We start from the raw sequence: 23,544 nt of genomic DNA on the forward strand, positions 1-23,544 counted from the left end.
TTTATACAACTAGATCCCATTGAGATCAAACATCTGTGTTTCTAGGCAGATCTGTCCACCTAGAAGGCAACTTCTGTATCCAGAGAACCACCAGCTGTCAGTGTTAGGGTCAGTGTTAGGGTCAGTGTTAGGGTCAGTGTTAGGGTCAGTAAACCTACATTCAATAGACTTGAGTTCTACTTGGACTTGTCCTCTAGGGTTAGGGTCAGTGTTAGGCTCAGTGTTAGGGTTAGGCTCAGGGTTAGGGTCAGGGGTAGGGTTAGGGTCAGGGGTAGGGTTAGGGTCAGGGGTAGGGTTAGGGTCAGGGGTAGGGTCAGGGTTAGTGTCAGGGTCAGGGGTAGGGTTAGGGTCAGTGTTAGGGTCAGTAAACCTACATTCAATAGACTTGAGTTCTACTTGGACTTGTCCTCTAGGGTTAGGGTCAGGGACAGTGTTAGGGTCAGTGTTAGGGTCAGTAAACCTACATTCATAGACTTGACTTGACCTCTAGGGTTAGGGTCAGGGACAGTGTTAGGGTCAGTAACCCTACATTCATAGACTTGACCTCTAGGGTTAGGGTCAGTGTTAGGGTCAGTAAACCTACATTCATAGACTTGACTTGTCCTCTAGGGTTAGGGTCAGGGTCAGTGTTAGGGTCAGTAAACCTACATTCATAGACTTGACCTCTAGGGTTAGGGTCAGGGTCAGTGTTAGGGTCAGTAAACCTACATTCATAGACTTGACCTCTAGGGTTAGGGTCAGGGTCAGTGTTAGGGTCAGTAAACCTACATTCATAGACTTGACCTCTAGGGTTAGGGTCAGGGTCAGTGTTAGGGTCAGTGTCAGGGTCAGTAAACCTACATTCATAGACTTGAGCATTCCTTGAACCTCTACTCCAGGGATCTCGTTGTACCAGGAAGAGGCCAGGTTCCGTTTGACCAGAAGCTCTAAATTGATTGGCTGAAGGATCTCGATGTCTGTCTGTGGGGAGCCTTGTTTCAGCGTGGTCCTATGGAGAGATGAATGAAGTGGGATTACCCAATCAGAGGACACACACACACACACCATGTCCTATTTTAGCGCCAAACGTTTTAGTCTCCTCTAATACCTGGACAGTTTGAGCTGAGTGAGTTTGACGTCCATGGTGTCCAACACAGCGGGGAGCGAGAACCCTTCGGCCGACATCAGACTGAAACCGTTGCCCACGGTGATGAGCCCCAGGTCCACCACAAACGCATTGCGTGAGGTGGAGGACTGAGGGATGACGATGAGAGGGGCCTTCAGCTTGATGTCCATGGAGAGACGGAAGCTCTTCTGGGCGAAGTCCCTGACGCTGGAGGCCGCCTTCTCTGCTGCCTGGGCCGTGGCCACACTCACCGCCTCCTTGGCCGTCTGGAAGTTGTCCAGAAACGTCTGGGGGGGGGCGAAGGACAGAGACCATGAAGACACTAACACAGCAGGACAGACACGCTGAGGTTCTGTATAGTGGTCTAATGGTCAGCCATGGTAAGTCTGGGGGGGGCGAAGGACAGAGACCATGAAAACACTAACACAGCAGGACAGACACGCTGAGGTTCTGTATAGTGGTCTAATGGTCAGCCATGGTAAGTCTGGGGGCGAAGGACAGAGACCATGAAGACACTAACACAGCAGGACAGACACGCTGAGGTTCTGTATAGTGGTCAACTGGTCAGCCATGGTAAGTCTGGGGGCGAAGGACAGAGACCATGAAAACACTAACACAGCAGGACAGACACGCTGAGGTTCTGTATAGTGGTCTACTGGTCAGCCATGGTAAGTCTGGGGGGGCGAAGGACAGAGACCATGAAGACACTAACACAGCAGGACAGACACGCTGAGGTTCTGTATAGTGGTCTACTGGTCAGCCAAGGTAAGTCTGGGGGGCGAAGGACAGAGACCATGAAGACACTAACACAGCAGGACAGACACGCTGAGGTTCTGTATAGTGGTCTACTGGTCAGCCATGGCAAGTCTGGGGGGCGAAGGACAGAGACCATGAAGACACTAACACAGCAGGACAGACACGCTGAGGTTCTGTGTAGTGGTCTACTGGTCAGCCATGGTAAGTCTGGGGGGGGGGGGGCGAAGGACAGAGACCATGAAGACACTAACACAGCAGGACAGACACGCTGAGGTTCTGTATAGTGGTCAACTGGTCAGCCATGGTAAGTCTGGGGGGCGAAGGACAGAGACCATGAAGACACTAACACAGCAGGACAGACACGCTGAGGTTCTGTATAGTGGTCTACTGGTCAGCCAAGGTAAGTCTGGGGGGGGCGAAGGACAGAGACCATGAAAACACTAACACAGCAGGACAGACACGCTGAGGTTCTGTATAGTGGTCAACTGGTCAGCCATGGTAAGTCTGGGGGGCGAAGGACAGGGACCATGAAAACACTAACACAGCAGGACAGACACGCTGAGGTTCTGTATAGTGGTCTACTGGTCAGCCATGGTAAGTCTGGGGGGGTGGGGCGAAGGACAGAGACCATGAAGACACTAACACAGCAGGACAGACACGCTGAGGTTCTCTATAGTGGTCTACTGGTCAGCCATGGTAAGTCTGGGGGGGGCGAAGGACAGAGACCATGAAGACACTAACACAGCAGGACAGACACGCTGAGGTTCTGTATAGTGGTCTAATGGTCAGCCATGGTAAGAGAACAATGACAGGGGACGTTATATGTTATACATAACAAAATGTGAAACTAGGTGATGCAAATGTGTAACCTTAAACACCGTTTACTGGAAGTGAACTCACAAAGCCGTCATAAGAGGTTTTATGAAAAATGGCAGTTGAGTGAGATTTGCGTAGCATTTGAAATGAGGAGTGAGATCGGTAGTCACGTTGTGCATGAAAAACATTCAGTTCAGAGAGACGGCCAAAGTGCCAACGAGATTTAGAAGCAGGAGCAAGAGCCATGACATAGAAAGAGACATGGCTGTTAACATGCCATCAACCCCGGAGCATCATGGTCAACTGGACAACTGACCAATCAAATAGTTTACCACACCGCGTCATCAACAACAGCTCTTTACATACAGCATGTCCACAGAGAAATATGTTTAGTCAAGATGTCATACATCACAACAAATCACACATCAAGCTATAGTACCCACTGTCTCTACTCTATATAAATATATCACACATCAAGCTATAGTAACTACTGTCTCTTCTCTATATAAATATATCACACATCAAGCTATAGTAACTACTGTCTCTTCTCTATATAAATATATCACACATCAAGCTATAGTACCCACTGTCTCTACTCTATATAAATATATCACACATCAAGCTATAGTAACTACTGTCTCTTCTCTATATAAATATATCACACATCAAGCTATAGTAACTACTGTCTCTACTCTATATAAATATATCACTCATCAAGCTATAGTAACTACTGTCTCTACTCTATATAAATATATCACACATCAAGCTATAATAACTACTCTGTCTCTACTCTATATAAATATATCACTCATCAAGCTATAGTAACTACTGTCTCTACTCTATATAAATATATCACTCATCAAGCTATAGTAACTACTCTGTCTCTACTCTAGTAACTATAGTAACTACTGTCTCTACTCTATATAAATATATCACTCATCAAGCTATAGTAACTACTGTCTCTACTCTATATAGATATATCACACATCAAGCTATAGTAACTACTGTCTCTACTCTATATAAATATATCACACATCAAGCTATAGTAACTACTGTCTCTACTCTATATAAATATATCACTCATCAAGCTATAGTAACTACTGTCTCTACTCTATATAAATATATCACACATGGAGCTATAGTAACTACTGTCTCTACTCTATATAAATATATCACACATCAAGCTATAGTAACTACTGTCTCTACTCTATATAAATATATCACACATCAAGCTATAGTAACTACTGTCTCTACTCTATATAAATATATCACACATGGAGCTATAGTAACTACTGTCTCTACTCTATATAAATATATCACTCATCAAGCTATAGTAACTACTGTCTCGACTCTATATAAATATATCACTCATCAAGCTATAGTAACCACTCTGTCTCTACTCTATATAAATATATCACTCATCAAGCTATAATAACTACTGTCTCTACTCTATATAAATATATCACTCAAGCTATAATAACTACTGTCTCTACTCTATATAAATATATCACTCATCAAGCTATAGTAACTACTGTCTCTACTCTATATAAATATATCACACATGGAGCTATAGTAACTACTGTCTCTACTCTATATAAATATATCACACATGGAGCTATAGTAACTACTGTCTCTACTCTATATAAATATATCACTCATCGAGCTATAGTAACTACTGTCTCTACTCTATATAAATATATCACTCATCAAGCTATAGTAACTACTCTGTCTCTACTCTATATAAATATATCACTCATCAAGCTATAGTAACTACTGTCTCTACTCTATATAAATATATCACACATCAAGCTATAGTAACTACTCTGTCTCTACTCTATATAAATATATCACACATCAAGCTATAGTAACTACTGTCTCTACTCTATATAAATATATCACTCATCAAGCTATAGTAACTACTGTCTCTACTCTATATAAATATATCACACATCAAGCTATAGTAACCACTCTGTCTCTACTCTATATAAATATATCATACATCAAGCTATAGTAACTACTCTGTCTCTACTCTATATAAATATATCATACATCAGGCTATAGTAACTACTGTCTCTACTCTATATAAATATATCACACATCAAGCTATAGTAACGACTGTCTCTTCTCATCTCATCGTGAGAGGGGTCTGCTATAGTAACCACTCTGTCTCTTCTCTATATAAATATATCTCATCGAGAGAGGGGTCTGCTATAGTAACCACTCTGTCTCTTCTCTATATAAATATATCTCATCGAGAGAGGGGTCTGCTATAGTAACCACTGTCTCTTCTCTATATAAATATATCTCATCGTGAGAGGAGTCTGCTATAGTAACCACTCTGTCTCTTCTCTATATAAATATATCTCATCGAGAGAGGGGTCTGCTATAGGAACCACTCTGTCTCTACTCTATATAAATATATCTCATCGAGAGAGGGGTCTGCTATAGTAACCACTCTGTCTCTACTCTATATAAATATATCTCATCGAGAGAGGGGTCTGCTATAGTAACCACTCTGTCTCTTCTCTATATAAATATATCTCATCGAGAGAGGGGTCTGCTATAGTAACCACTCTGTCTCTACTCTATTTAAATATATCTCATCGTGAGAGGAGTCTGCTATAGTAACCACTCTGTCTCTACTCTATATAAATATATCTCATCGTGAGAGGAGTCTGCTATAGTAACCACTCTGTCTCTACTCTATATAAATATATCTCATCGAGAGAGGGGTCTGCTATAGTAACCACTCTGTCTCTACTCTATATAAATATATCACACATCAAGCTATAGTAACTACTGTCTCTTCTCTATATAAATATATCTCATCGAGAAATAGTAACCACTCTGTCTCTACTCTATATAAATATATCTCATCGAGAGAGGGGTCTGCTATAGTAACCACTCTGTCTCTACTCTATATAAATATATCTCATCGTGAGAGGGGTCTGCTATAGTAACCACTCTGTCTCTACTCTATATAAATATATCACACATCAAGCTATAGTAACTACTGTCTCTTCTCTACATAAATATATCTCATCGAGAGAGGGGTCTGCTATAGTAACCACTCTGTCTCTACTCTATATAAATATATCTCATCGAGAGAGGGGTCTGCTATAGTAACCACTCTGTCTCTACTCTATATAAATATATCTCATCGAGAGAGGGGTCTGCTATAGTAACCACTCTGTCTCTACTCTATCTAAATATATCTCATCGAGAGAGGGGTCTGCTATAGTAACCACTCTGTCTCTTCTCTATATAAATATATCTCATCTGAGGGGTCTGCTATAGTAACCACTGTCTCTACTCTATATAAATATATCACTCATCAAGCTATAGTAACTACTGTCTCTACTCTATATAAATATATCACTCATCAAGCTATAGTAACTACTCTGTCTCTACTCTATATAAATATATCACACATCAAGCTATAGTAACTACTCTGTCTCTACTCTATATAAATATATCATACATCAAGCTATAGTAACGACTGTCTCTTCTCTATATAAATATATCTCATCGTGAGAGGGGTCTGCTATAGTAACCACTCTGTCTCTTCTCTATATAAATATATCTCATCGAGAGAGGGGTCTGCTATAGCCACTCTGTCTCTACTCTATATAAATATATCTCATCGAGAGAGGGGTCTGCTATAGTAACCACTCTGTCTCTACTCTATATAAATATATCTCATCGAGAGAGGGGTCTGCTATAGTAACCACTCTGTCTATACTCTATATAAATATATCTCATCGAGAGAGGGGTCTGCTATAGTAACCACTGTCTCTACTCTATATAAATATATCTCGGAGGGGGTCTGCTATAGTAACCACTCTGTCTCTACACTATATAAATATATCTCATCGAGAGAGGGGTCTGCTATAGTAACCACTCTGTCTCTACTCTATATAAATATATCACACATCAAGCTATAGTAACTAGTCTCTTCTCTATATAAATATATCTCATCGAGAGAGGGGTCTGCTATAGTAACCACTCTGTCTCTACTCTATATAAATATATCTCATCGAGAGAGGGGTCTGCTATAGTAACCACTCTGTCTCTACTCTATATAAATATATCTCATCGAGAGAGGGGTCTGCTATAGTAACCACTCTGTCTCTTCTCTATATAAATATATCTCATCGTGAGAGGGGTCTGCTATAGTAACCACTGTCTCTACTCTATATAAATATATCACTCATCAAGCTATAGTAACTACTGTCTCTACTCTATATAAATATATCACTCATCAAGCTATAGTAACTACTCTGTCTCTACTCTATATAAATATATCACACATCAAGCTATAGTAACTACTCTGTCTCTACTCTATATAAATATATCATACATCAAGCTATAGTAACGACTGTCTCTTCTCTATATAAATATATCTCATCGTGAGAGGGGTCTGCTATAGTAACCACTCTGTCTCTTCTCTATATAAATATATCTCATCGAGAGAGGGGTCTGCTATAGTAACCACTCTGTCTCTACTCTATATAAATATATCTCATCAGAGGGGTCTGCTATAGTAACCACTCTGTCTCTACTCTATATAAATATATCTCATCGAGAGAGGGTCTGCTATAGTAACCACTCTGTCTATACTCTATATAAATATATCTCATCGAGAGAGGGGTCTGCTATAGTAACCACTGTCTCTACTCTATATAAATATATCTCATCGAGAGAGGGGTCTGCTATAGTAACCACTCTGTCTCTACTCTATATAAATATATCTCATCGAGAGAGGGGTCTGCTATAGTAACCACTCTGTCTCTACTCTAGATAAATATATCTCATCGAAGGGGTCTGCTATAGTAACCACTCTGTCTCTTCTCTATATAAATATATCTCATCGAGAGAGGGGTCTGCTATAGTAACCACTCTGTCTCTACTCTATATAAATATATCTCATCGTGAGAGGGGTCTGCTATAGTAACCACTCTGTCTCTTCTCTATATAAATATATCTCATCGAGAGAGGAGTCTGCTATAGTAACCACTCTGTCTCTACTCTATATAAATATATCTCATCGAGAGAGGGGTCTGCTATAGTAACCACTCTGTCTCTACTCTATATAAATATATCTCATCGTGAGAGGGGTCTGCTATAGTAACCACTCTGTCTCTTCTCTATATAAATATATCTCATCGTGAGAGGGGTCTGCTATAGTAACCACTCTGTCTCTACTCTATATAAATATATCACTCATCAAGCTATAGTAACTACTCTGTCTCTACTCTATATAAATATATCATACATCAAGCTATAGTAACGACTGTCTCTTCTCTATATAAATATATCTCATCGTGAGAGGGGTCTGCTATAGTAACCACTCTGTCTCTTCTCTATATAAATATATCTCATCGAGAGAGGGGTCTGCTATAGTAACCACTCTGTCTCTACTCTATATAAATATATCTCATCGAGAGAGGGGTCTGCTATAGTAACCACTCTGTCTCTTCTCTATATAAATATATCTCATCGTGAGAGGGGTCTGCTATAGTAACCACTCTGTCTCTACTCTATATAAATATATCTCATCGAGAGAGGGGTCTGCTATAGTAACCACTCTGTCTCTTCTCTATATAAATATATCTCATCGAGAGAGGGGTCTGCTGTATCATGCTGATGAACTTCCTGGTTTGTATGAAGGGACCATTTGTCAGACTATAACCTGTCAGCGTTGTTAAATGGGGCATATCTTTGAGATGAGAGCTATGAAAACACAGCCATAAAACAGTGAAGCTTGGACCCGAAACGCCGACTACCTCTTGAAATACTACCGGCCTGAATTACCACTTCCTCTCTGCTGCTTTCATGTTGGTATCTGCATGGCAACTAGGTATCTGCGTGGCAACTAGGGATGCTTTTCATTTTTATGGTTTCGCCCACACAACCATTGACTAAAAAATGCACAAGGAGGAGTTGGAGGGGGTTGAGCTAGTCTGGACCCAGATCTGTTGGTGCCGTCTAGTCTGGACCCAGATTTGTTGGTGCCGTCTAGTCTGGACCCAGATTTGTTGGTGCCGTCGAGCCAGGACCCAGATCTGTTGGTGCCATCTAGTCTGAACCCAGATCTGTTGGTGCCGTCGAGCCCGGACCCAGATCTGTTGGTGCCGTCGAGCCAGGACCCAGATCTCTGTTTGCCAGTCTGGTCTGGACCCAGATCTGTTGGTGCCGTCTAGCCCGGACCCAGATCTGTTGGTGCCGCGAGCCCGGACCCAGATCTGTAGGTGCCGTTAGTCTGGACCCAGATCTGTTGGTGCCGTCTAGTCTGGACCCAGATCTGTTGGTGCCGTCTAGTCTGGACCCAGATCTGTTGGTGCCGTCTAGTCTGGACCCAGATCTGTTGGTGCCTTCGAGCCCGGACCCAGATCTGTTGGTGCCGTCGAGCCCGGACCCAGATCTGTTGGTGCCGTCGAGCCAGGACCCAGATCTGTTGGTGCCATCTAGTCTGAACCCAGATCTGTTGGTGCCGTCTAGTCTGGACCCAGATCTGTTGGTGCCGTCGAGCCCGGACCCAGATCTGTTGGTGCCGTCGAGCCCGGACCCAGATCTGTAGGTGCCGTCTAGTCTGGACCCAGATCTGTTGGTGCCATCTAGTCTGGACCCAGATCTGTTGGTGCCGTCTAGTCTGGACCCAGATCTGTTGGTGCCGTCTAGCCCGGACCCAGATCTGTAGGTGCCGTCTAGCCCGGACCCAGATCTGTAGGTGCCGTCTAGCCCGGACCCAGATCTGTAGGTGCCGTCGAGCCCGGACCCAGATCTGTTGGTGCCGTCTAGTCTGAACCCAGATCTGTTGGTGCCGTCTAGCCTGGACCCAGATCTGTTGGTCCTTAAACTAGGGCCATGGACGTAAGGTAGTGGTTAACAGTGCTGTGGTGTCTGGGTGTGATGAAGCTGCAGGGTGAATGCTGTAGTTTAGTGCTGCGCTGCGTGCCATAATCTGTAGTTTAGTGCTGCGCTGCGTGCCATAATCTGTAGTTTAGTGCTGCGTGCCATAATCTGTAGTTTAGTGCTGCGTGCCATAATCTGTAGTTTAGTGCTGCGTGCCATAATCTGTAGTTTAGTGCTGCGTGCCATAATCTGTAGTTTAGTGCTGCATGCCATTATCTGTAGTTTAGTGCTGCGTGCCATAATCTGTAGTTTAGTGCTGCGTGCCATAATCTGTAGTTTAGTGCTGCGTGCCATAATCTGTAGTTTAGTAGTGCCATAATCTGTAGTTTAGTGCTGCGTGCCATAATCTGTAGTTTAGTGCTGCGTGCCATAATCTGTAGTTTAGTGCTGTGCCATAATCTGTAGTTTAGTGCTGGTGCCATAATCTGTAGTTTACAGCCATAATCTGTAGTTTAGTGCTGATGCCATAATCTGTAGTTTAGTGCTGGTGCCATAATCTGTAGTTTACAGCGTGCCATAATCTGTAGTTTAGTACTGGAGCCATAATCTGTAGTTTAGTGCACTGATAGCTATATAATCTGTAGTTTAGCCTGGATGCCATAATCTGTAGTTTAGTGCCAGCCATAATCTGTAGTTTAGTGACACATTGATATCTGTAGTTTAGTGCTATACAACATGCCATAAACTGTATTTAGTGATACTGAGGAACTGATAGCTATAAGAGGCCTGGAGAGAACACCACAGATTTACAGATACTGAGGACACTGATAGCTATAAGAGGCCTGGAGAGAACACCACAGATTTACAGATACTGAGGACACTGATAGCTATAAGAGGCCTGGAGAGAACACCACAGATTTACAGATACTGAGGACACTGATAGCTATAAGAGGCCTGGAGAGAACACCACAGATTTACAGATACTGGAGGACACTGATAGCTATAAGAGGCCTGGAGAGAACACCACAGATTTACAGATACTGGAGGACACTGATAGCTATAAGAGGCCTGGAGAGAACACCACAGATTTACAGATACTGGAGGACACTGATAGCTATAAGAGGTCTGGAGAGAACACCACAGATTTACAGATACTGGAGGACACTGATAGCTATAAGAGGCCTGGAGAGAACACCACAGATTTACAGATACTGAGGACACTGATAGCTATAAGAGGCCTGGAGAGAACACCACAGATTTACAGATACTGAGGACACTGATAGCTATAAGAGGCCTGGAGAGAACACCACAGATTTACAGATACTGGAGGACACTGATAGCTATAGAGGCCTGGAGAAATTGAAAAAGAAAGAGTTCAGATACAAAAGATAAACAAATACAAAAACAGGATAAATTTAAACAGTAAAAAAAAGGAAACAGCCTCTCAGAAATTAAAATAATGTTTTAAGTCTTCCTGGTAACATGAAAGGACTCCAATTGACCAAAACATCCTAATAACGTTCCCCTTGCAACATAAAGAGCTGGTTTCCTGGACCAAGATGAAACCTATTTAAGACCGTGACCATTTAGAGAACCTCCATTAAAAGTACGTTTTAGATGAGGAATAGGCTTCATCCGCGTGTAGGAAACAGGCACATAGCAAGACACATAGACATAACCCTCATACACGGTATCTGCTATTTCCTAAATGAATGACATAGGTACTATTAGACCATGTTCCACTCGGTGGGGAAGTTGATATCTCAACGTGTCCTCCAGCTGGGACCAATTCCATTTCAATTCAGAAAGTAAACAACACTTGAATTCCATTTTTAATTTTATCCCGATTGAAAAGCATCGAAGGTCATTGGAATTTCTGTGTACTTCCTGAATTGATCTGGAATTGATAACGGAATTGAGCGCTACCCTGTTGTCAGCTCTCGATACCCATCCCTGAGGTTCTCCTCACCAGTAGAGACATGAGGAACTTGTGCAGATAGACGATCTGGATGCAGCCCAGCCTCATGGTAACCTTCCCGTCCACCTTGGAGGTGTCTGAGTAACCCTCTCCCTCCGTAGCGTTGGGATACAGGGACATCTGAAAGCTGAACACCTCCTCGCCCACGATGGAGACGGCCTACAGGATCACACCAGGACAGTACAGTATGACGATGATACAGTCTCCCTTGTAAATTAAAACAGACTACATTACTACAAACTACCCCTTCAGCTCACTAACGATGTGTGTAATAACAGAACACGGTTGGCCAATGGTGTACTTATAGTACACCAATAGTACCAATAGTACCTAAACAAAACAAAAAAGTAGTTAACTGAGACAGGACCAATGCAATAATCAATTTGAAATAAAATAAAAAAAATCACCTTTTTGTGGATGGTTTTGGGGTCGACATCCAGCACCACTATGTCCCTGAGCCTGGCGAACACCATTGTCTCTTTGGCCTGGACCAGCACTGACCCATCAATACCTGACGACAGATCAGTCAAGTCAAATACACAGTTAGTACACATGCAGAGGTAACTGCAATAAATGTTGGAAGGACATTTTCCAAAACTGGATCAGTAAGTTTATAGGCAGCATAACTCCCCCCCACAAAAAAATACAAAATATTTCCTTTCAGATGATTGGTCACATCTTACCTTGTATTGTGATGTCAGCGATGTTCCGCCGGTCATCACACACCTCCACACGGAATGAACCCAGCATAGCAGACAGTTTGAAGTTGAACACATTGCTGTTTTTTGCTCCTTTCGACACTGAAGGAGGAGAACAATGGAACGACATTTGAACAGAGTTTAATACTAGTCTTTAATGGCCATGTGGTGCCCAACATACACTACATATAGTACAGTATACTATAGTATACTATAGTTTGGTATATTACATACACTAAATAGAGTACAGTATGTTACAGAACAGTATATTATAGTATGGTATAGAACAGTATAGTATAGTATGGTACAGAACAGTATATTATAGTATGGTATAGAACAGTATATTATAGTATGGTATAGAACAGTATATTATAGTATGGTATAGGACAGTATATTATAGTATGCTATAGAACAGTATATTATAGTACGGTATATTATAGTATGGTATAGAACAGTATATTATAGAGCAGTATATTATAGTATGGTATATTATAGTATGGTATAGAACAGTATATTATAGTATGGTATAGAACAGTATATTATAGTATGGTATATTATAGTATGGTATATTATAGTATGGTATAGAACAGTATATTATAGTATGGGATATTATAGTATGGTATATTATAGTATGGTATAGAACAGTATATTATAGTATGGGATATTATAGTATGGTATATTATAGTATGGTATATTATAGAACGGTATATTATAGTATGGTATAGAACAGTATATTATAGTATGGTATAGAACAGTATATTATAGTATGGTATAGAACAGTATATTATAGTATGGTATAGAACAGTATATTATAGTATGGTATAGAACAGTATATTGTAGTATGGTATAGAACAGTATATTATAGTATGGTATAGAACAGTTTATTATAGTATGGTATATTATAGTATGGTATATTATACTATGGTATAGAACAGTATATTATAGTATGGTATATTATAGTATGGTATATAATACTATGGTATAGAACAGTATATTATAGTATGGTATATTATAGTACGGTATATTATAGTACGGTATAGAACAGTATATTATAGTATGGTATATTATAGTATGGTATATTATAGTATGGTATATTATATTATGGTATATTATAGTATGGTATAGAACAGTATATTATAGTATGGTATATTATAGTATGGTATATTATACTATGGTATAGAACAGTATATTATAGTATGGTATATTATAGTATGGTATATAATACTATGGTATAGAACAGTATATTATAGTATGGTATATTATAGTATGGTATAGAACAGTATATTATAGTATGGAATAGAACAGTATATTATAATATGGTATATTATAGTATGGTATATTATAGTATGGTATAGAACAGTATATTATAATATGGTATATTATAGTACGGTATATTATAGTATGGTATAGAACAGTATATTATAGTATAGTATATTATAGTATGGTATAGAACAGTATATTATAGTATGGTATATTATAGTATGGTATAGAACAGTATATTATAGTATGGTATATTATAGTATGGTATATTATAGTATGGTATAGAACAGTATATTATAATATGGTATATTATAGTACGGTATATTATAGTATGGTATAGAACAGTATATTATAGTATGGTATATTATAGTATGGTATAGAACAGTATATTATAGTATGGTATATTATAGTATAGAACAGTATATTATGGTATATTATAGTATGGTATAGAACAGTTTATTATAGTATGGTATAGAACAGTATATTATAGTGTCGGTATGTTATAGTATGGTATATTATAGTATGGTATATTATAGCATGGTATAGAACAGTATATTATAGTATGGTATATTATAGTATGGTATAGAATAGTTTATTATAGTATGGTATATTATAGTATGGTATAGAACAGTATATTATAGTATGGTATATCATAGCATGGAACTAGTCTTTAATGGCCATGTGGTGCCCAACATACACTACATATAGTACAGTATACTATAGTTTGGTATATTACATACACTAAATATAGTACAGAAAGGTACAGAACAGTATATTATAGTATGGTATATTATAGTATGGTATAGAACAGTATATTATAGTATGATATAGAACAGTATGGTATAGAACAGTATATTATAGTATGGTATAGAACAGTATATTATAGTATGGTATAGAACAGTATATTATAGTATGGTATATTACAGTATGGTATATTACAGTATATTATAGTATGGTATATTATAGTATGGTATAGAACAGTATAGTATAGTATGGTATATTATAGTATGGTATAGAACAGTATATTATAGTATGGTATATTATGGTATGGTATATTATAGTATGGTATAGAACAGTATATTATAGTATGGTATATTATGGTATGGTATATTATAGTATGGTATAGAACAGTATATTATAGTATGGTATATTATGGTATATTATAGTATGGTATATTATAGTATGGTATATTATAGTATGGTATATTATAGTATGGTATAGAACAGTATATTATAGTATGGTATATTATAGTATGGTATATTATAGTATGGTATAGAACAGTATATTATAGTATGGTATAGAACAGTATATTATAGTATGGTATGTTATAGTATGGTATATTATAGTATGGTATAGAACAGTATATTATAGTATGGTATAGAACAGTATATTATAGTATGGTATGTTATAGTATGGTATATTATAGTATAGTATAGAACAGTGTATTATAGTATGGTATAGAACAGTGTATTATAGTATGGTATATTATAGTATGGTATAGAACAGTATGGTATAGAACAGTATATTATAGTATGGTATAGTACAGTATATTATAGTATGGTATATTATAGTATAGAACAGTATATTATAGTATGGTATAGAACAGTATGGTATAGAACAGTATATTATAGTATGGTATAGTACAGTATATTATAGTATGGTATATTATAGTATAGAACAGTATATTATAGTATGGTATATTATAGTATAGTATAGAACAGTATATTATAGTATGGTATATTATAGTATGGTATATTATAGCATGGTATAGAACAGTATATTATAGTATGGTATATTATAGTATGGTATAGAACAGTATATTATAGTATGGTATATTATAGTATGGTATATTATGGTATATTATAGTATGGTATATTATGGTATAGTATATTATAGTATGGTATAGAACAGTATATTATAGTATGGTATATTATAGTATGGTATATTATAATATGGTATAGAACAGTATATTATAGTATGGTATATTATAGCATGGTATAGAACAGTATATTATAGTATGGTATAGAACAGTATATTATAGTATGGTATATTATAGTATGGTATATTATAGTATATTATAGTATGGTATATTATAGTATGGTATAGAACAGTATATTATAGTATGGTATAGAACAGTATATTATAGTATGATATATTCTAGTATGGTATATTATAGTATATTATAGTATGGTATATTATAGTATGGTATAGAACAGAATAGTGTATTATAGCATGGTAGTATAGTATAGTACAGTATATTATAGTACGGTATAGTATATTACAGTATGGTATAGTATATTATAGTATGGTATAGTGTATTATAGTATGGTATATTATAGTATGGTATAGTATATTACAGTATAGAACAGTATATTATAGTATGGTATATTACAGTATATAACAGTATATTATAGTATAGTATATTACAGTATATTATAGTATGGTATAGTGTATTATAGTATGGTATATTATAGTATGGTATAGTATATTACAGTATAGAACAGTATATTATAGTATGGTATATTACAGTATAGAACAGTATATTATAGTATAGTATATTATAGTATGGTATAGTGTATTATAGTATGGTATATTATAGAATGGTATAGTACAGAATATTATATTATAGTATAGTGTATTATAGTATGGTATGTTATAGTACAGTATAGTAAATTATAGTACAGTACAGTATATTGTAGTATATTAAAGTATAGTATATTATAGCATAATGTATACCTGTCTTCCCCTGTCCAGCCTTCTCCACCTGTTTCTTGGCCTCTCTGTCCTTGGAGGCTGTCAGCTCCTGGGGTAAGGCTGTGTTCAGATAGTTGATGGTGGAGAGGAGCGCTTTGGTGTGGAGGAGAAAGTCTAGCGATGACAACTCCACCTGGAGATACAACCATTCATGTTAAATACTGTACCAACACATATTAATACAACTACTGAGTCACATGATGAATACAAATACCTACTACTAGGATCCCACTAGAACGACATCAATACAGATACCTTCTACTAGTATCCCACTAGAACGACATCAATACAGATACCTTCTACTAGTATCCCACTAGAACGACATCAATACAGATACCTACTACTAGGATCCCACTAGAACTACATCAATACAGATACCTACTACTAGGATCCCACTAGAACTACATCAATACAGATACCTACTACTAGGATCCCACTAGAACTACATCAACACAGATACCTACTACTAGGATCCCACTAGAACTACATCAATACAGATACCTACTACTAGGATCCCACTAGAACTACATCGATACCTACTACTAGGATCCTGTGTGAGAGAGTGTATGTGTGTGTGTGTGAGAGAGAGAGTGTATGTGTGTGTGTGTGAGAGAGAGTGTGTGTGTGTGTGAGAGAGAGAGTGTAGTGTGTGTGTGTGTGAGAGAGAGAGTGTATGTGTGTGTGTGAGAGAGAGAGAGTGTATGTGTGTGTGAGAGAGAGAGAGAGTGTATGTGTGTGTGAGAGAGAGAGAGTGTATGTGTGTGTGTGTGAGAGAGTGTATGTGTGTGTGAGAGAGAGAGTGTATGTGTGTGAGAGAGAGAGTGTATGTGTGTGAGAGAGAGAGTGTATGTGTGTGTGTGTGAGAGAGAGAGTGTATGTGTGAGAGAGTGTATGTGTGTGTGTGAGAGAGTGTATGTGTGTGTGTGAGAGTGATGTGTGTGTGTGTGTGTGTGTGTGTGTGTGTGTGTGTGTGTGTGTGTGTGTGTGTGTGTGTGTGTGTGTGTGTGTGTGTGTGTGTGTGTGTGAGAGAGAGTGTATGTGTGTGTGTGTCCAAGGCAAAGGCTGCATGACTAAGGTCTCTGACAAACACCTATAACCTTTTCTCAGCCCTCAACAAACACCGGCAACCTTCTCAGCCACCACACTAAAACGGTGCTGTAAAACAGGACTGGAAAGTGATTAACCTATGTCATTAAGATTATTATGGATTTCTGTTTTTCTCACGTTGGTTCTGAAATAGCTGAGTGAAAACCAGACGTGTGCCAACACAAAGACTAGTATTGATTCAAAAACCTCTATTTTTGTTTTTGAGGCAGAGCTTAAACAACTTCAACCCAACTGTGTAACTCCCTCTGCAGCAATTTGACATGCCAAGGGACTGAATCCTAGGAGATCTGATTAGAACCGAGACTAAGGACTGAATTCTTGGGGGACTGATTAGAACGGACTAAGGACTGAATTCTAGGAGGACTGATTAGAACCGAGACTAAGGACTGAATTCTTGGAGGACTGATTAGAACTGAGACTAAGGACTGAATTCTAGGAGGACTGATTAGAACTGAGACTAAGGACTGAATTCTAGGAGGACTGATTAGAACTGAGACTAAGGACTGAATTCTAGGAGGACTGATTAGAACTGAGACTAAGGACTGAATTCTAGGATGACTGATTAGAACTGAGACTAAGGACTGAATTCTAGGATGACTGATTAGAACAGAGACTAAGGACTGAATTCTAGGAGGACTGATTAGAACTGAGACTAAGGACTGAATTCTAGGATGACTGATTAGAACAGAGACTAAGGACTGAATTCTAGGAGGACTGATTAGAACTGAGACTAAGGACTGAATTCTAGGAGGACTGATTAGAACTGATTCTATATATATTTTTTTTTTTTAATTTATGTATTTTTAAATTTAACATTTGAATGAAACGTTAATGTGTTTCTGACCGACATGCAGTATCTCACTGAGGACATATGATTTATAGTTGTTAAATATGGATCAGACCTGTCCTAAGTCTTAGGGATGTAATGCTGAACATATAGTTTAAACAGTATAATCCAGGCTTATCTAGGCTCTAGATGGAGCATTATTCATTTACAGAGAAGTCAGTTGACCTCATATTGTCTGCAGCCCCCCCTTCAAAAAATGGTAATATAGCCAGGTTGAATCATTCTTATGTTCTCAGTCCATCCTAGAAGTATAGCTGGGTAACCAATGAGAGGGCAGCACCCTGCTCTCACTCCATCCTCTATAGCTGGGTAACCAATGAGAGGGCAGCTTCCTGGAAAGGACCCTGCTCTCACTCCATCCTCTATAGCTGGGTAACCAATGAGAGGGCAGCTTCCTGGAAAGGACCCTGCTCTCACTCCATCCTCTATAGCTGGGTAACCAATGAGAGGGCAGCTTCCTGGAAAGGACCCTGCTCTCACTCCATCCTCTATAGCTGGGTAACCAATGAGAGGGCAGCTTCCTGGAAAGGACCCTGCTCTCACTCCATCCTCTATAGCTGGGTAACCAATGAGAGGGCAGCTTCCTGGAAAGGACCCTGCTCTCACTCCATCCTCTATAGCTGGGTAACCAATGAGAGGGCAGCTTCCTGGAAAGGACCCTGCTCTCACTCCATCCTCTATAGCTGGGGAACCAATGAGAGGGCAGCTTCCTGGAAAGGACCCTGCTCTTAGAAAGCACCATAAAGAGTCGTTGAGGAAGTGGTTGACATAGAACTGGCTCTATACAAATACTGTGGAGCAAAACAAAACATGGTGACGAGGAGATGTGTTGGGGGGGACAAAATACCTTCGCAATAAGAAATCAGCGGTTACCTTGGTTACTCAGAAGAAAAACAACAACAAAAACACTACCAATTCATATCACGTACCTTCAGGTTTTGCTCAGTGTTGTCAAACGTGGTCTGGAAATTAGGCCCGTTGACATCAGCCTGTAGGAAGGGATAGGATGTCGTTAATACCCACAAACACTTCCTGCTCTGGAAAACAACCGCTTAGCTCATATAAGATTTCCATAGAAAGAGAGACCCAATGATACAAATATTGGGATTTTTCTTTCTAAAATAAGATATCGTGCTTGTGAACTTGGGCAAAATGCAAGAGAGTGAGTGAGTGAGTGAGTGAGTGAGTGAGTGAGTGAGTGAGTGAGTGAGTGAGTGAAAGAGTGAGAGAGAGAGTGAAAGAGTGAAAGAGTGAGAGAGAGAGAAAGAGAGAAAGAGAGAGAGAGAAAGAGTGAGAGAGAGAGAGAGAAAGAGTGAGAGAGAGAGAGAGAAAGAGTGAGAGAGAGAGAGTGAAAGAGAGAGAGAGAAAGAGAGAGAGAGAGAGTGAAAGAGAGAGAGAGAGAGAGAATGAAAGAGTGTGAGAGAGAGAGTGAGAGAGAGAGAGTGAAAGAGAGAGAGTGAAAGAGTGAGAGAGAGAGAGTGAAAGAGTGAGAGAGAGTGAAAGAGTGAGAGTGAAAGAGTGAGAGAGAGTGAAAGAGAGAGATATGGATTTGAGACCAACAGAAGGAGTGAATGGACAGAAGGACCCATTGAGTAAAACTCCACTTACTTTGGTGTACTCCACTTTGAGCAGGTCTGAGCCGTGCTTGTCTGAGGAGCTGATCAGGTGCAGAGGCTGGTTATTGGAGTCTGGAAATGAACATCATTCATTACTAATCATGTCTGGAGATGCCCATCCCTGTTATAGAGGGATAGAATCAGTTGGACGTGGACATTTATATAAATAATAGTGATTTCCTGTTTACAGACATCCCACGGCCCAGTCTACATCCTACATGGGCTGCTACTACCATTTCTGTGGAGGACTTAATCCCAGATACAGTTTCCACCATAGTCCTACTGTACCTCGGATCTCACAGTAGTCCAGGCCTACTTTACAGAGGTGAGGTCATAGGTTAGGGGCTAGGGTTACTAGTACCTCGGATCTCACAGTAGTCAAGACCTACTTTACAAAGGTGAGGGTGAGGTCATAGTTTAGGGGTTAGGGTTACTAGTACCTCTGATCTCACAGCAGACCAGGCCTACTTTACAGAGGTGAGGGTGAGGTCATAGGTTAGGGGCTCGGGGCTACGGTTACTGGTACCTCTGATCTAACAGCAGACCAGGCCTACTTTACAGAGGTGAGGGTGAGGTCATAGGTCAGGGGTTAGTGTTAGTTAGGGTTACTGGTACCTCGTATCTCACAGTAGTCCAGGCCTACTTTACAGAGGTGAGGGTGAGGTCATAGGTCAGGGGTTAGTGTTAGTTAGGGTTACTGGTACCTCGTATCTCACAGTAGTCCAGGCCTACTTTACAGAGGTGAGGGTGAGGTCATAGGTTAGGGGCTAGGGTTACTAGTACCTCTGATCTCACAGCAGACCAGGCCTACTTTACAGAGGTGATGGTGAGGTCATAGGTTAGGGGCTAGGGTTACTAGTACCTCTGATCTCACAGTAGACCAGGCCTACTTTACAGAGGTGATGGTGAGGTCATAGGTCAGGGGTTAGTGTTAGTTAGGGTTACTGGTACCTCGTATCTCACAGTAGTCCAGGCCTACTTTACGGAGGTGGGAGTTGATGGTGAGGTCATAGGTCAGGGGTTAGGGTTAGTTAGTTAGGATTACTGGTACCTCGTATCTCACAGTAGTCCAGGCCTACTTTACGGAGGTAGGAGGTGATGGTGAGGTCATAGGTTCTCATCTTGCCTTCTGCTCCCAGCTGAGACACACTGAGGGCTAACAGCGTGTTCTCCTGGTCAGCCTGACGCGTCAACTCCAACAGCACCTGGAGAACGTCACCAAAAACACACCTCAATAAAATGGTAGCGCTGTAGACAGTGGTCCTGTGTAGCATAGCGCTTTAGACAGTGGTCCTGTGTAGCATAGCGCTTTAGACAGTGGTCCTGTGTAGCTCGGTTGGTAGAGCATAGCGCTTTAGACAGTGGTCCTGTGTAGCATAGCGCTTTAGACAGCGGTCCTGTGTAGCATAGCGCTTTAGACAGCGGTCCTGTGTAGCATAGCGCTTTAGACAGTGGTCCTGTGTAGCATAGCGCTGTAGACAGTGGTCCTTAGACAGTGGTCCTGTGTAGCATAGCGCTTTAGACAGTGGTCCTGTGTAGCATAGCGCTTTAGACAGTGGTCCTGTGTAGCATAGCGCTTTAGACAGTGGTCCTGTGTAGCATAGCGCTTTAGACAGTGGTCCTGTGTAGCATAGCGCTTTAGACAGTGGTCCTGTGTAGCATAGCGCTTTAGACAGTGGTCCTGTGTAGCATAGCGCTTTAGACAGTGGTCCTGTGTAGCATAGCGCTTTAGACAGCGGTCCTGTGTAGCATAGCGCTTTAGACAGCGGTCCTGTGTAGCATAGTGCTTTAGACAGTGGTCCTGTGTAGCATAGCGCTTTAGACAGTGGTCCTGTGTAGCATAGCGCTTTAGACAGTGGTCCTGTGTAGCATAGCGCTTTAGACAGTGGTCCTGTGTAGCATAGCGCTTTAGACAGTGGTTAGACAGTGGTCCTGTGTAGCATAGCGCTTTAGACAGTGGTCCTGTGTAGCTCGGTTGGTAGAGCATAGCGCTTTAGACAGTGGTCCTGTGTAGCATAGCGCTGTAGACAGTGGTCCTGTGTAGCTCGGTTGGTAGAGCATAGCGCTTTAGCATAGCGCTTTAGACAGTGGTCCTGTGTAGCATAGCGCTTTAGACAGTGGTCCTGTGTAGCATAGCGCTTTAGACAGTGGTCCTGTGTAGCTCGGTTGGTAGAGCATAGCGCTTTAGCAACACCAGAGTTGTGCGTTCGACTCCCACTGGGGTCATCAATAGAAAAATGTATTGCTTTGATTATTGGGTTATTTGAACATTGTAGAGAGAAAAAAAAGTTTTAAAAAACGCTCCGTACCGCTTTGACTTCAAACTTGAAGTGTACGTCAGTCAGCTCCTCGATGACGGAGGGTTGGCGCTCCTCATCCACGGACATATAATATGACTCTCCATCTGAATCTGAGGAGGAAGATAAATAGAGTAATACAGACTACATAGAGACTACATACAGACTACATACAGACTACATAGAGACTACATACAGACTACATACAGACTACATAGAGACTACATACAGACTACATACAGACTACATAGAGACTACATACAGACTACATACAGACTACATGCAGACTATATATAGACTACATAGAGACTACATACAGACTACATACAGACTACATACAGACTACATACAGACTACATACAGACTACATACAGACTACATACAGACTACATACAGACTGCATACAGACTACATAGAGACTACATACAGACTACATACAGACTACATAGAGACTACATACAGACTACATACAGACTACATGCAGACTATATATAGACTACATAGAGACTACATACAGACTGCATACAGACTGCATACAGACTACATACAGACTACATACAGACGACATACAGACGACATACAGACGACATACAGACGACATACAGACGACATACAGACGACATACAGACGACATACAGACGACATACAGACGACATACAGACGACATACAGACAACATACAGACTATATAGAAACTACATACAGACTACATATAGAGACTACATACAGACTACATACAGACTACATACAGACTACATACAGACTACATACAGACTACATACAGACTACATACAGACTATATAGAGACTACATACAGACTATATAGAGACTGCATACAGACTGCATACAGACTGCATAGTGTAAAAAGATCACAAATACACTGAGTGGACAAAACATTAGGAACACCTTCCTAATATTGATTTGCTCCCCCTTTCTCCCTCAGAACAGACTCAATTCGTCGGGGGGCATGGACTCCACAAGGTGTCGAAAGCGTTCCACAGGGATGCTGGCCCGTGTTGACTCCAATGCTTCCCCACGGTTGTGTCAAGTTGGCTGGATGACCTTTCCACAGGGTCTCTACAAGGTGTTGAAAGCCTTCCACGGGGACTCTACAAGGTGTTGAAAGCGTTCCACAGGGACTCTACAAGGTGTCGAAAGCCTTCCACAGGGACTCTACAAGGTGTTGCAAGCCTTCCACAGGGTCTCTACAAGGTGTTGAAAGCCTTCCACAGGGACTCTACAAGGTGTTGCAAGCCTTCCACAGGGTCTCTACAAGGTGTTGAAAGCCTTCCACAGCGACTCTACAAGGTGTTGAAAGCCTTCCACAGGGACTCTACAAGGTGTTGAAAGCCTTCCACAGGGTCTCTACAAGGTGTTGAAAGCCTCCCCCACAGGGTCCCTACAAGGTGTTGAAAGCCTTCCACAGGGTCTCTACAAGGTGTTGAAAGCCTTCCAC

General features: G+C 40.3%; 1 protein-coding gene across 1 annotated transcript in view; it reads right to left on the reverse strand.

Moving 5' to 3' along the window:
* Positions 1–23,544, reverse strand: part of LOC135532517 (intermembrane lipid transfer protein VPS13C-like) — a gene marked incomplete at both ends in the record, with an annotated part of 97,537 nt that overhangs the window by 23,033 nt on the left and 50,960 nt on the right. Inside the window, 10 exon segments of the mRNA XM_064959996.1 lie at positions 841–988; positions 1,088–1,392; positions 11,502–11,669; positions 11,918–12,021; positions 12,194–12,310; positions 16,205–16,355; positions 19,106–19,165; positions 19,785–19,864; positions 20,844–20,997; positions 22,102–22,202. Of these exon segments, the coding sequence (XP_064816068.1) occupies positions 841–988; positions 1,088–1,392; positions 11,502–11,669; positions 11,918–12,021; positions 12,194–12,310; positions 16,205–16,355; positions 19,106–19,165; positions 19,785–19,864; positions 20,844–20,997; positions 22,102–22,202 (1,388 nt within the window).

Source organism: Oncorhynchus masou, unplaced genomic scaffold (genome assembly GCF_036934945.1).
Source record: "Oncorhynchus masou masou isolate Uvic2021 unplaced genomic scaffold, UVic_Omas_1.1 unplaced_scaffold_1890, whole genome shotgun sequence".
NCBI classification, from domain to species: domain Eukaryota; kingdom Metazoa; phylum Chordata; class Actinopteri; order Salmoniformes; family Salmonidae; genus Oncorhynchus; species Oncorhynchus masou.